The sequence below is a fragment of the Sinohyriopsis cumingii genome, chromosome 9 (assembly GCF_028554795.1).
Source record: "Sinohyriopsis cumingii isolate HCF-2022 chromosome 9, ASM2855479v2, whole genome shotgun sequence".
Classification (NCBI taxonomy): domain Eukaryota; kingdom Metazoa; phylum Mollusca; class Bivalvia; order Unionida; family Unionidae; genus Sinohyriopsis; species Sinohyriopsis cumingii.
In genome coordinates, this window is record NC_142969.1 from 111,406,012 (window position 1) to 111,421,686 (window position 15,675).

Below are 15,675 nucleotides of genomic sequence, written 5' to 3' on the forward strand. Positions count from 1 at the left end.
TGTCAGGGCAGAATATTGTCAATGGAGATAAGGTCAGTGATGCTTCCTTGCTCCAAACTCTGGCCCAGTCGACAATAGAGCCTCGCTTGGAAGTCTTTGAGCCAGAAACAAGTTCTACAGGAGTAATTATCAACCAGTCAATATATGGACAAGAAATCCAGAATGATACATTAAAATCGGGTAAGGGAGGCATCCAGAAATGCGTGTATAATTGTTTCCATGTATTAAAAAGAGAACAACCAATGTGTATTTGACTATGTTTTTACGTTATAGAAATGGTAGACTATGCTACGTTACTAAGGTAATTTACCTTGTATGGCATATAATTATATTGTTCTCCTGAAAAACAATATTAAGGAATGAAGTAAACTATGAGCTGTTTTTCCTTTCGTGAATATTGTGGTTTATTTTAATAGTATATAATGACAAATATGGCCCCAGCGATCACTGTGCACGGAAGTGTCGTTGATCGTGCGTCAATAGATGGTTCCGACATGTCGATCAACACTTCATAGCATTCCATATTTAAGTAATTACGCACTACCAAAGATGGGTGCTTTTATCTGGGGTTTAATGTGAGCAGAATATAGTCCTGAGTGAAATTCTTCTCCCACAAAATCGACGAGACGATATTAACATCATGGTGTAATAACTCAGCAGCTATTAATTTGATTTGAAGAAATGTTTTTCAAATTTAGCATCTATTTTTTTGTTATGCAAGTAAGCGTAGAGGTTGTAGACAATTGTGATACTGAGACTAAGGATCCCTGTAATTATAATAATACCGGTATGCTATATTTAGTTCTTTATTTTGCGTATCTCAGACGGTGCCCTTTCAGACATTTTTATCTTTTGACAAATTTAACTGCAGACAATTGAAGTGACTACTCTAGCTGGAATATAAGATCTCGCATCAGAAAATATTAACCTTATGTCTTTTATTATATTCAAATTGTTTTCCACATTAAAAGTGTCGCAAGACATCCTGACAGCGATTTCGTGCACATGTTTCATGGTGCAAATTCCTACGCTTCCAGGCTCAAATTTCCATTAATGATTCTAATACTGACACGCTTAATAAAATCCGACCCACAAGGTAAAACTAATCTGTCTTTCTACAGGTGAATTCTCTGTAGCAACAGCATAACTAGCTGGCTGAAGAAGGTTTCTCTATTTCATTGCATCTTGATACTTTCACACAAGCTCAGCATTAATTCAGCTTCTCAACTTAAATTCATGATCAAACTCAGTGTTTGATATTCTATAATGGGTAAACGGATTTACAAACAAGAGATTTGAAACAGAACTTAGTTATGATTAAAAACTGTGTTAAATATCATCTAAAAGTTATATACACCAATAAACAATATTTGAGTTGAGAGCACGTTAGCTTCATATTGTGTCGACAACTTTTCATGAATACTGGATCAAGTATATATATATATATATATATATATATATATATATATATATATATATATATATATATATATATATATATATATATGCCAAGCAAAAGAATACTTACTGAAAAGCTATATCTTTTCTAACCGTTTGGGACAAGTTTGTATTCCAAATCAGTTCATTAGAATCAAATGAAAATAATCATAAGAAATCGATTGATAATATATGAAATTATATTTCAATGTACATATACTATATATATATATATATATATATATATATATATATATATATATATATATATATATATATCGCAAGCGTAATTGTACAAAGTTCACTATATATCAGATTCAATGTAAAGTGTGAGGAAATTTTGTTTAGTTGTCAAACACATATTGAAATTCAGAAATGTGAAGTTTCATATTTCAAGATACTAATATGCGATTGACAAAGATTATTTTCAAATATCAAGTAGCGAACCTTGTCCACTTATATGGGTTATTTTATTGTTGTTTAGCTGTTAAAAAATAATTGTGAAATATCTGATAAGTAATTTAAAATCATGTAATATTTTTCAACGTCATGTAATAGCTTGATATCTTAAGAAACAAGAAACAAAATGAAGTATGGTATATATGACTTTTAAAGTGTATTATTCAGTTAGGTAAAATATCATATGTAGTGTTTGAAAGGTGAGTTACTTATACGATTCCCAAATGACATTTGTATGCCGAGACCGTATAACGTTTATGAAATATTTTAGAAATTCTATGATATAATATTTTCTTGAAATAAGTCTTAAATATCAAAATGGGAAAATAAGCATAATATTAAAATGAATAAGACAGTTGTAACAGTCTGCAAAGTCGTGGTCCAAACTCAATTGTTCGCAACGTTTTTTTCCATTTAGGGAAAGGAAAAAAAAGGATATTGATTAAACAAAGAGTCACAAACTTGCAAGCAAACGAGAACAGAGCCAAACCACAGAATAAACTTGTCATACGAGCACATGCATTAGCCATGAAAGGAAAGGACTCCAAGGGTCAAGTGCAGTTATATTCGTTAATCAGAGAAACAAACGAAATAAATCTTAGAAAGGCAAGAAAGAGCAGAAAACGAGGTGAACATATAGGTACGTACAAAGAGACGAGCAAAAAGTTGACAAATATAGACGAGGAAATTTTTCAAGCTTTAGCAAAGAGAAGAATACTAATTGTACAGTTGCGGAGATGAAAAATGCTAATTCGAGTACGTTTGCTTGATTCACTAGAAATCAAAATGTTTGATCTAATTTCCGCCTGGTTAGCCTCTTCTCGGTGCTGGTCACACTTTCTATAATGCATCCGAACAGGCAAAGGAGGTTAGAATTGGTTTTACAACGCAACGTGTAACTGTTGTTCCATTCTTATTACAAAGGACATTAAGGATGAGTTGCAATTATAATAATGTCGGCATCATCTTTTTCGCGTTTAAAGATCCATGGTCATAACGGACGATCTATTGTAAAAAATAATCCTTAAGAAACAAATTTTCAGATCAATGTAATGTGTACAAGCATTGTTATCTACCTGTATTATCTTAGGATAGACTAGATATATATAAATTTCCCCTCATAGCACATAAGAATAAGCATTATTACTTTTGAAACAAACAAAGAGAGGGTGCAATTAAAGCTGTAGAAATGTTTCCACTCATGAAACAATCCCAAATTAAAGATTTCTGTTTCACCCTGATTAGTGTTAAAATCTGATGTTCCGTGATGGCAATGAACCAACATGAAATTGTATAAAATGCTATGTCTCGCCAGCTTCACAGAGTCATAATCACTTTGCAAATAAAAGTTAGTAATTTACCTAGTTTTCTTTTTAATGGGTGTTAACAAAAAGTACAAGGCTGAATGCATACACCATGTTTCATGACCATACATACAACAGTCTGCAGAAAAATACTAAAAAAAATAGAGAAAATATTCAACAGAGCTTGAAAAGTACGTGCAACTCACGTCTGATCTGAATATGTACGTTCTCCATACGCAAACAAGCCCATTAAAATTTCATGGTTATATATACAATAGTGCAAATGATTACTATGACCTTCTTTTGCCGATAGTTAATGGTACCCAACAAGGCGGACATACTATTCAGGGATAACTCGAGAAGATATTTTGGGGGAACTCGAGAAGATATTTTGGGGGTTACAGTGGAAATTCACACATGCAATACTGTTCAGTCCGATCTTTCTATGTACCTGAGAGTGTTTAACGTACCTTGCATTAGAAATTATTATCGCTGATTAAATATAACTGCAATATGTTTGAAAACTGTATTTTGCTGCGCTATCCCCCACCCACCTAGGTACAACCGCTAATATTCAGAATTTAAAACAAAATACTTTCAATGAACACTGTTGCATGTCCTCTCAAACCTATAGTGTCCAATGTATGTGCGGAAGCAATATACAATTTATATCTGACTTGAGAAGAGAAGCATGTCCAAAGAATATATATTATGGACGAAATTAATTTTACTTTCCTTTCAGATCGGGAATTTTGTTTCAGTTGATTTGTTCCACTCCCGCTCCCTTACCAAACTCCGTAAGGATGCAGGGAAAGCAGAATGGCACGATATCTTCAAAAATATATTCTTTTGTGTACACTCTTCTCTTTATCTCATGCGAACTTGGTTATCCATTGTCCTATTGCGAACCTCTCAATTTTATTTAGTTAACAAATAGAGTCAATTAATTTCGGAGACTGTGTCCTATTTACACCGTGCATGCCGGGTATACGATTATCCCATTATAGTCCACATTTCTTCTATGATCTCCGATATGCAATCCAAAAGATTAAATATGTTTTGGTTCAATACGTAATAACCCGTGTGCGGTGGCCTCTGTTAAATACATTCTGTTGCCCATGATACCCTGCTAGAGGCACAATGTTCATTATTTATTTTAACGACGCAAGCTGAAAATTCATCAGATATAACATGATATTATACATTTCAAGATTCTTCAAGCCATAAACAATAGCGGAAACTGTTCTGGACTTGAGAAAAAGTGAATGTCAGATAAAATGTGAATAACATCTCTTTATACAGGATACGTCGTCACTGATGGCGAGAGAGTTGATAGAAATTACATGCCTGTGGACGAGACTCAAAACCAGACAAGAGAACCACATTTACTGGTCTTTGAAAAAATCAATATCACGGACGATTCCGAAGAGAATGAGCCAGTAACAAACAGCCAACTTCAAACCCAAACAACAGAGGCTCCAACAGGGGTCTTCAACGGAATCAATACCACGGACGTACCAGAGGAGTTGGAGCCAGTAACAAATATTCAGCCTCAAAACCAAACAATAACAGAGCCGCAAATAGGGATCTTTGACAGAATGAATACCACTGACGTACCCGAGAAGCTTCAGCCAGTAACAAACTATACAGGCACGGTCATCAACGAGCCGGTACAAGGACAGGAGATGTATAATGACATCTTGACTCAAGGTAGAATACATTTGTTTGGGTTTCTTTTTCTCTCAATAAAGTATACATATCTGGGAATTCCAGCGATACAACTAGAAAACAAAACGACAATTAATCAATATTCAAAGTTGAGAACCCTTACCAGCTCATGAATTTAAACGTCACGTTTAATCATGTGTAAATCTAAATGATTTACAATAAATCCCAGAAGATATAATTAGTAGAAACAGAAACAAAATCGCTTACTTGGATTAACGTCTAAAGTCAAAGTGTATAAGTCACAACCAAATCTCAAGATAGAGATTATGTTAACCCTGATAAGATTTCTATAAATAACACATATGTAATATTTTACTATTACCTCCTTCCAATGGAACATGCAATGTTCTATAATATTGCTTGCTGTGGTATAGTGCTTAAGTCCAAAGTGACGTCACTATACTCCACGATGCATACCAGAAGATGACAGTTCTCAATGAAAAAGTCAATAGTATGGTACATCACATGACATCATAAGATGTCTTATAAGGTCAGAGTATCTCAGTAGTACCTACTGAGACATGCGCAAAGAGTCAAATGGAAATATGTACTATCCTAAACAAAATCTCTGTAGGTTGCAATAGAAACTAAGACCTTACCAGGTTATATAGTAGAATAAAATAACAAACGTTTTACACATTTTTCCATGAATGCTTGGAAATATCTCTTTTCACAAATCTATTACATATTTTCAAGTCAAGTGTATGCCATCACTTCATTCACAACAAACGTTATGGGAATCTATTTCTAAATAGCTACAAAGAAAACTCTGCTTTATTTATCAGTACATATTTTATTTCACATACTTACATAAGTATTATACATACTGAGTGACTTAATGTTGATGGCAATTGTGAATGGATGAATCCAGTTGATATTTAGCTTATTACGTCAAACCCCTACGTATTACCAACATTTTGGTGTTTGTCTCACTGTTAGAACATTCCGTGTTCAATTCTGATAGTGTCAGTAATACATCTGATAAAAACCGGTCTCAACACCAGACAACTACAGAAACTACCCTTAGGGCCTTTGACACAATCACTACAACTGATATACCCAAGCAGTTTGGGCCTATAAGCAATTCTGCAGGAGTGGTTATCAACCAACTGAGCAAGAAATTCATAATAATACCTTGATCTTGGGTAGTAAAAAGAGATAAGCCAACATATATCGCCAAATAAGTATTTACTTTAGCATTTTCCATTGTTATATAAACTGAACAAGAGTGTCAGTCCATCTATGGAAATAGCTCATTATAAATATGGCCGTCAGAAAAAAAATTCAAAAAAGACAATTGAAGTATTAATTATTGTCAGACCATTAGGCGACAATTTTGGCTTTGTCATTCCTTGTTAACAGCAGGGTCGTCGTTCATGGTGATCAATCCAGAGCTCTGACATGTCATTTATACCTAGTACTTCCTTTATAATTACACACAGCCATATTAAAGGCAGCTATTCAACTGTGTAACAAAATAGTCATTTTTTTAATTTCCTGTCTGGTAAAAATTACATCTTTGGTAATATATGAAACTCATAACATAAGGCATGGAGTGAAAATATTGTGTATTTGAGGAAAATAAGTCGTATACAAAATTCAAATTTCGTCTCTCACTGCATCAATTAGAGTGGAAACTGCATATTTAGACACTCACTCTAATACTGAGAAAATGGGGCCATCATTCATTATAATGCCATGAAGGCGGGAAAGAAATGATTGTCTAATCAGTGTATATGTTGAGGAAGTTGATGCAATGGTCAGAAACCAATTCATATCGGATGTACATAGCTGAAGAATATTTCCTGTTTGTATATCATAATCATATGTCATTGTAATAATTACCATTGTGAGAGTTAAATGCTGTCAATTATAATTAGTTCCGAACGTAAGTTATAAAAAAACATGCTAAGGTGAGATTTCGACAAGCGAGACTATGTGATAAAACTAAGACAACTCAGGAAAATATTTTGTTTTGACACGTATCATTAAAGTCTTTGACGGAAATACATATTTACAAGCAATGACAAGATATCAAAATTTCGTTCCACATTACAATACATTTAATATTCTGATCATACAGCGAAGTTAACTAATACAACATGACCCAAATGTCGCCGTCAAACAAGAGGTCTTCCAAAACGGCAAATACACTAGCCTTAAATGAGATTGTACACCTCACGAACGGTAAATCTTATAAAACGTTGTTACGTACCACTCCACGAGACTGTATAAAGGGAGATTTTCAAGATTATGTTCATCATTGACAAAACTCTCATTAATTCATGCTAGTTTTGAATGCAGTGATGTATTTTGATGATTTAACCCTTTATGCGTGATTTATCAACATTTTGTATTTTTATTGCTCTCAGGACACACTACTACCAAACGTGATAAGGTCAGTGATGTTTCTTTGCTCCAAACTCTAATCTGGACGACAATAGAACCTCACCTGGAAGTCTTTGATAGCGCAAATGCAACTGATGTTCCCAAGGAGTTTGAGCTAGAAACAAATTTTACAGGATTAAATATCTATCAACCAGTATCTGGACAAGACATTCCTAATGATACATTAAAATCGGGTAGGTGATTCATCCAAAAGTATGTGTACATTTGTTTCCATTTAGAACAAAAAGAAAAACCAATATATATATATATATATATATATATATATATATATATATATATATATATATATATATATATATATATATATATATCACTATATTTTTACGTTATAGAAATTGTAAAATGTCCTAATTTACCAATATCATTTACCTTGTTTGTCTTAAAATTCTATTGTTTGTCTTGCACAAAAATATTAAGGAATGAACGCGAAATGCGATCTCGTGCAATTTTGTCTATTTTGTGGTTGGTTTGAAGACTATTTAATACAATTATGGTCTCAGCATTCACTGTTCATAGAAGCGTTGTCTTTCGTAAGTCAATAGATAGTTCCGGTATGTCAATCAGCACTTCATAGCGTCTCCATATTTAATTACGCTCACCCAACGGTGGGTGCATTTATCTCATGCTTAATGTGAGCAATTACCCAAGTTTACAAAATGTAATTTGGGTCGATAATTTCTCCCACAAATTGACTAGATGATAGTAACTTTAGTGCCCAATAACCAATAGGTTATTTATTTGCTTCAAAGTAATATGTCCTTCAAATTTATTATTTATTATTTGTTATGGAAATGAGTGTGCGTGGAGTTTGGAGATATTTTTGGCACTTTGGAAAAGAGAATTAGGTTCCCTTTAATTATAAAGATTTCAGTATGTTACATTGAGATCTTTTTTTTTTTTTTGGTTTCCCAGACGTTGCCATTTCATGATTTTCTATCTTTTGACAAATTTAATTATAGGTAATTAAAGTAGCAATTCTAAATGTAATTTAACGTCTCTCATAGGAAAATGTTAATCTAAGTCTTTGATTTTATTCATATTGTTTTCCCATTAATAGTATCACGAGACATTCTAACATCGCTTCTGAGCATCAGTTGTATTGTATAAATTACTACTTTTACTAATCTTAGAAATATCATGAACTACTAATCTTATAAATATCATGAACTACTAATCTTAGAAATATCATGACCTACTAACCTTAAAAATATCATGAACTACTAATCTTAGAAATGTCATGACCTACTAACCTTAGAAATATCATGAACTACTAATCCTAGAAATATCGTGACCTACTACCCTTAGAAATATCATGATCTTAGAAATATCATGAACTACTAATCTTAGAAATATCATGACCTACTAATCTTAGAAATATCATGACCTACTAATCTTAGAAATATAATGAACTACTAATCTTAGAAATGTCATGACCTACTAATCTTAGAAATATCTTGAATTACTAATCTTAGAAATATCATGACCTACTAATCTTAGTAATATCATGAACTACTAATGTTAGAAATATCATGACCTACTAATCTTAGAAATATCTTGAACTACTAATCTTAGAAATGTCATAACCTACTAATCTTAGAAATATCATGAACTACTAATCTTAGAAATATCATGACCTACTAATCTTAGAAATATCATGAACTACGGTCTAGAGCACACAATATAATTAATGATTCTACTAATTACACGCTTAGTAAGAACCATAATGAATTACTGTATCCTTCTACAGATGAATTCCTTGTAAAACAGCATGGCTGAATAAGGCTTGTCTGTTAAATTGCATCTTGAAAGTTAGACACAGGCTCAGCATTAATTCTACTTCTCAACATAAGTACAATCTCTAACTCAGATTTTCATATTCCTCAACGGAAACACCGATTTATCAACAAGATATTGAAACTCAAACTTGACTCTGATAAATAATTCTGTTAAATATGCTTTAAAGTATATAATACAAAAAGGGAAGCAACTTTTGCATTTCAGGGTGCAGCTATGTGTCATAGTGTGTCAACGAGTTTCCTGAATATTGGATCATATTTATCTTTAAAAAGAATCTTTACTCAAAAACTGTATATATTAAAAACCTTTAGTGAAATATATGATCCAATCATCTTAAATTTAAACCAATATAATATATATATATATATATATATATATATATATATATATATATATATATATATATATAGATAGATAGAGAGAGAGAGAGAGAGAGAGAGAGAGAGAGAGAGAGTTAATGCGATGCTCTGTAACTTATATAAGCCAGGTTACAAATTAACTAATTTTACAGGATCAAAAATAGCTAAGAAACCTTTCATATCAAATTCAAATTTACTGTAACTAGCAAGAATCATGTTCTTTCCCACGTACTAAAAATATGTCATATATTTGATGCGAGAAGGTTATACCTATTTATCATATACTTCTCGAAATAAAGTTGTTGTTTTTTCAAGATATAATATGCAATTTACAAAAACAATTTTCAGTTATTAAATAACATACTTTTCCAAAATATGTGGCATATTTTCTCAAGTTGTAACTGTCTTACAATAATTGTAAAACATCTGAAAAAAACATAGAGCGTTTAAACTCAAAGTAAAACACTATATCTAATGAAACAAAATGAAGTAGCGTATGAAAATGCAAAGTATATTACACAATTTGTTAAGCATATTCTATGCAATCTTTTAAAATAAATTCAAACTATTTATTCGATCCTCGACATATTTTTTGTATGAAGAGCTCTTATCAATGGTGTAAGATATATTATAAAATCTACTATCTTACAGTTTCATGGAATACATATTGAATATTATTTTCAAATAATATGAACATACTAAAATAATATAAACATCTTATTAATATGAATGTGACAATGATGATAGCCTGCGAGGTCGTGGTCCAATATTAATTGTTGGTCACTTTTTTCTACACTTTAGAAAATGGAAACATGAGCAGATTGGTTAAAGAAGGAGTTTCGAAAGTGCAAGCGTCCGAGAGCAGAGGCAAGGCACATAATACGATCGTCATGAGAGCACGTGCTTTAGCCATGAAAGGAAAGGACTCGAAGGGCCAAGTGAAGTTATATTCACGTATTGGAAATAATGAAGGAAAAGAAATGATAAAGTCAAGAAATAGCAGAAAAGGTGGTGAACATAAAGTTTCGGACAAAGAGAGAGGCAAGAAGTTGAAGCAATACAGATGAAGACAAGTAACACAATTAAATAACGAAGGAACACCAATTGTGTAGACATGTACTTATATGTGAAGACAGAAATGTTAATTCGAGTATGTGTATTTGATTCATCAAGTGTTTTAAACAGTGCCGGTCGAATAACTTCTTTTTTTTTTTTCTACTATGCAACGGAAAAGGCAACGTGTGTTCCAATTGGTTTTTACGTTCCATCCGTATGATGAAGGATATTAACGATGACTTACAATCGTAATGATACCGGCATCATCTTTTTCATGTAACGCACGTTTAAAGATCGATGGACTTTACGGACGATGTATAGTAGTTAGTATTCCTTGATGAAAAGAAATACATTCGTATCAATGTAATGTGTACAAGCCTTGATATATACCTATATAATCTTAGGATACACTATCTCATATAAATACCCTTGAATAACATACAAGAATATCATAGGTACTTTAAATAAGTACGGAGAGAGAATGAATTGAAATATGAAACAGAGTTTGTACAGTGTTTCTCTTCCATGAAATCATCCCAATTTAAAGATTTCTCTTTCACACTTATTATTGATAAACTCTAAAGTTTTGTTCTAGCAATGAAGTCACAAGAAATTCAGAATAATGCTATGTCTCGTTAACTTCTCAGAGACATAATCTCTTTGAAAGGAAAGCAGATGATATAACCAGTTTTCCTTTTAATGGTTGCTATCAAAACTGACATAGACGAATGATCACATCATGTTTGATGATCATGCATGCAACATTGTGCAGGAAAACACAACAATAAAAACAGAAAATATTTTCAATAGAGCCTGAAAAGTACGTGTATCTCACCTCTGATTTATCAACAGGTACCTTCTCCATATACGAATGCATACATCACAGTTTCATAGCTACAATTATAATATTTAAGAACGTAGAAAAAATCTTCCTCCAACTTATGAAATCACATCATGTCTAAAGATAACGACATCTAACTAACGTTACCATTTCATTTCATAATAAACAGTTTAATTTATTTACCTCAAGGAATGACCTTCATTTCTACGAACCTTAATTAATAGGATATGGTAAGAAGTTATAGATATATTCGTCCACTTCAAATCCTTAAAACCTTATTTTAAATGCCGACCCAAAATATATTTTTTTAATGCGAAAATGTTGCAAAAGTACATGGGTTTGGTCTACGCATTGCCTTTGTTTGTTTGGTTTGGCAGTTTACGGTGAAGCAGTATATTAAGCTTATAACCTGACATGACAATTGGAGTAAAGTGCCTGGTCCAGGGATATACCATTCTTGCCAGTCTGGCTCATAAGACGAATAAATAGAAAGAAGGAGAGAAAATACATGAATTATATCCTTAATCGTGACATTCTTTTCAAAGCGCGTTTATTCGTCAATGCTTTTTCTACCTTATGTTTTTGTTTACAGCTTTCCCCAATTTATCATTCGGAACTGAGTTGACTGTCAGTCAAGGGAAGGTTTTAGTTCGTCTCTATATAAAAACGGTGTTGGTGTAATACTAGTATACTGGATTATCTGCTCTTAGTTTCTATTACTACTATTACTACTACTGCTACTACTGTTACTTCGTCTGCCTCTACTGTTACTGTTGTTACTAATAATAATATTAGTGCTACTAATACTACAACCACTACTACCAATACTACTACTGATACTACTACTGAATATCGACCGCTCCTGTGGCCTAGTGGTTAAAGCGTTCGCCTCGGATGCGGGAGGTCGCGGGTTCGATCCCCGACCGAGTCATACCAAAGACTTATATAAATGGTACTAACAGCTGCCTCGCTTGGCGCTCAGCATTAAGAGGTTAGTGGTAGGACTGGTCGGCCTGGTGTCAGGATAATGTGACTGGATGGGACATCATGCTACATGTCTGCGGCATGATGTCCCTGTGCTAGACATCACTATACACTGTCACACTGCAGACATCGTAACGATATGACTGAAAAAGTGTTAAAGCTACGTTAAAAATCCAAATCACACAGAGAGAGAGAGACACACACACACACTGAATATCGAATCATCAAGAACATATCTCAATATTCGATATGTATTGATGTATCGCTACATTCCAAATAAGTACATGTATTAGAGATCACGTGAACTCCATTATTTGAAATTAACCACAAACACCAACTATTAAAATACTGAAACAAATAATTACTTTGATACTATCTGGTTTTTCTTATATAGTATATTTAATTTCATTACAGTTTTTAATAAGACATAATGTTGAATAATAAAACACGGAATTTAATCGTCGGTTTATGAGAAAAAAGGAACTAGTCTGGCTAAACTGTAACCTTCATGGAGAATCATTTAATGTCTCTTCGTGGCTGGAAGTTTTCTCTGGATTATCAGAAGAAAAAAAACACTCAGACCATTTTCTTAACTTTCGTGATTCTAAACGACATCGCCTGAACTATACAATCAGTCGAATATGTTAATTCCTAGTATACGTATTATAGCCATTCAACCCACTCCCTTGTGGAATCTATAGTGGAAAAAATATATTGAATAAAATGCACAGTCAATGCATACTATCTTGTGTGCTAATGTATTTAAGATATTGCTCCTTTTGTTTGTTCACCTTAGCCAACCTGTCTCCTCTAGTCCTTTTGACTCAAACTCGTCCATGTCTTTAATCTGGGCCATAATTCTTCGATGGTTTCATACCCAAAGCGTAAATAAAAAAGTTTGATTTAAACGTCAGAATCGACACGACAGCTAGATACCTGGGTTGGATACAGAAGGATCGTTTAGGTTGGGCGTAACAAAGGTAAGTGATGGGTCTGTGGGACGACTCAATAAAGGAGGCACGCGCCCGGAATATCTTGCATTTTAAGCATTACAAGGACAAAACGAGAGAACAAGAACAAGATAACTGTAAAAAAAACAACCTACTCTAGGAAACGGTCGCACTCTTTTTATTTGACTGGGGGATCGGTGGTTTCACTCACTCCTCATTCCAATCCGACCCTGGATATGGTAGAAGGGGCAGTTAAGTTGCGGTTGCTTTATCGCTAATAAACACAAATAACAATTATCTTCGAAGAGACTACCGACAATGTTAACTTCTCCCCTTTGCCACTACTTCGTCTAGCATGAAGTCAGTCTACACGCAGGTTCACCTTAATTAAGCAGTACCACATCAATAACACCACAAGAAAGCACTTATAGACCTGATCATATGCTATTATATTTACTATGCCATATAATGCTGAATGACGAGAGTAGTTTGCGTTATTTTAAATTAAATGATGTTTGTTCCCACATGATGTCCTCGTATTGATTTCTTTGATGCATTTGTGTATAAAGTGTGTTACATTTTTAACAGACAAACCAAACAGCGATACTGTCCACGGTGGCTGTGATATGTGTATACAAATATAAAATAAATACATGAAATAAGGTCGTAGTATTACTGATATTTTATGTACAATGAGGTTGTATTATTACTGATATTTTATGTACAATGAGGTCATATTATTACTGATATTTTATGTACAAAGAGGTCGTATTATTACTGATATTTTATGTACAATAAGGTCGTATTATTACTGATATTTTATGTACAATGAGGTCTTATTATTACTGATTTTTTATGTACAATGAGGTCGTATTATTACTGATATTTTATGTACAATGAGGTCGTATTATTACTGATATTTTATGTACAATGAGGTCGTGATTTTACTGATATTTTATGTACAATCAATGTCATTTATATTCTTATTCAGATATCCCATGAAATCTGCAATGCCATGTATGTTTCGTGGCTGGTTCATTTCATAGAAAAAATTGCTAAATAATCAGTTTCAAATGACATGAGCTAGAATGACGATTCCATCTATTACATTCTAAATTCCTCTAATAATTTTCTCGGTAAAACTTTGAAACATTCATTGAATTTAGTGAGTTACATCTGGACGCGAAAACTCTATGACTGCAATTTTTTTATGGCAAAACAAGACGTCACAAAGGGTTAATAATAAACTGAAATATACATTTTGAATTTTTAAAAAAAATAATTATTATCTGAATGCAATAAACTTACAGACCCTGAAACTTAAAAATTCATCTATGTTCACTCCTTATTCATACCTTCCTCTTTATGATGTTTACAATCAACCCCAATCAACGGACTATTTATCCTTCATTTTCAAAAACGGATGTAATGCAATTTATAATCATTACTTTTCAATGTTTATTACTACATGTAATCACGATTGTTTTCTTGAACACCTGTACCGTTTGTCATAGAGTATAACAGTCATACAATTCTGTATGGGTGACACACAACAACATCTCATGTACGTTCAGTCGCTGACAGTTTTACCATTCATGGAAATTAATTATAAACAGTTAATATTAAAGTTTACATTTACTGCTTGGTGGGTTTTTTTAAGGCTTTTTCTTGATGACATCCCATTGATTTCATATACGTATATCAAAAGGCGTACAGAAGATAAATATTAAGATCTGTACATGTTGAGAGAGAGACAGAGAGGGTGGGGGCAGAGAGAAAGAGAAGAAGAAGAAAAATGGAATAGGCTTAATTATGGAAATATAGATTTGAAGAACATTCGTAAAGGAAGGTATATGTTTTAAATGGAATAACAAAGTAATTCCAAAAGTAAGCTCGCTACCGCGGCGAGAAAAGTAGCATCGCCACTATGACACTGTCATTTTTGCTCACTTAGATACATTCAGTATCTCACGATGAAACATATAATAAATAGAGAATATCTAAGTTTCTTGAGTAGATACAAGGAAATATTACACCAGTGGAACGATTTTATTGTCCCTTTTTATCCTTCGCATAGTAAACGTAGTTCTCTTTGTATTACCATTACGAAGATTCAAATCTTGTTACGGCTACGTTATAGTGGAGGAATGAGAGTTTTAGAATTGGAAATATTGTTGAGCATTTCACAAGCAATATCCAGACGATAAAACCAAACCTGTATACAAAACCTACAAAAAAAATTATAACTGAATATGAAGACCGCATATTCGTACTGTATCAAGGACAAAGTGAAGACATAATTGTTTCTAATATTTAACCATGTTAAACTTGTTACAATGTTATCTCGAGTA

At 32.9% G+C, this 15,675-nt stretch overlaps 1 protein-coding gene across 1 annotated transcript in view; it reads left to right on the forward strand.

Moving 5' to 3' along the window:
• Positions 1–12,086, forward strand: part of LOC149792478 (uncharacterized) — a 36,676-nt gene extending 24,590 nt beyond the window's left edge. Inside the window, exons 2-6 of the mRNA XM_089971065.1 lie at positions 7–180; positions 2,315–2,536; positions 4,503–4,910; positions 7,301–7,510; positions 10,295–12,086. Of these exons, the coding sequence (XP_089827191.1) occupies positions 7–180; positions 2,315–2,536; positions 4,503–4,910; positions 7,301–7,510; positions 10,295–10,560 (1,280 nt within the window). The 3' untranslated portion in view covers positions 10,561–12,086. The remainder of the gene's footprint in view (positions 1–6; positions 181–2,314; positions 2,537–4,502; positions 4,911–7,300; positions 7,511–10,294) is intronic.
• The last annotated feature ends 3,589 nt before the right edge of the window (positions 12,087–15,675 follow it).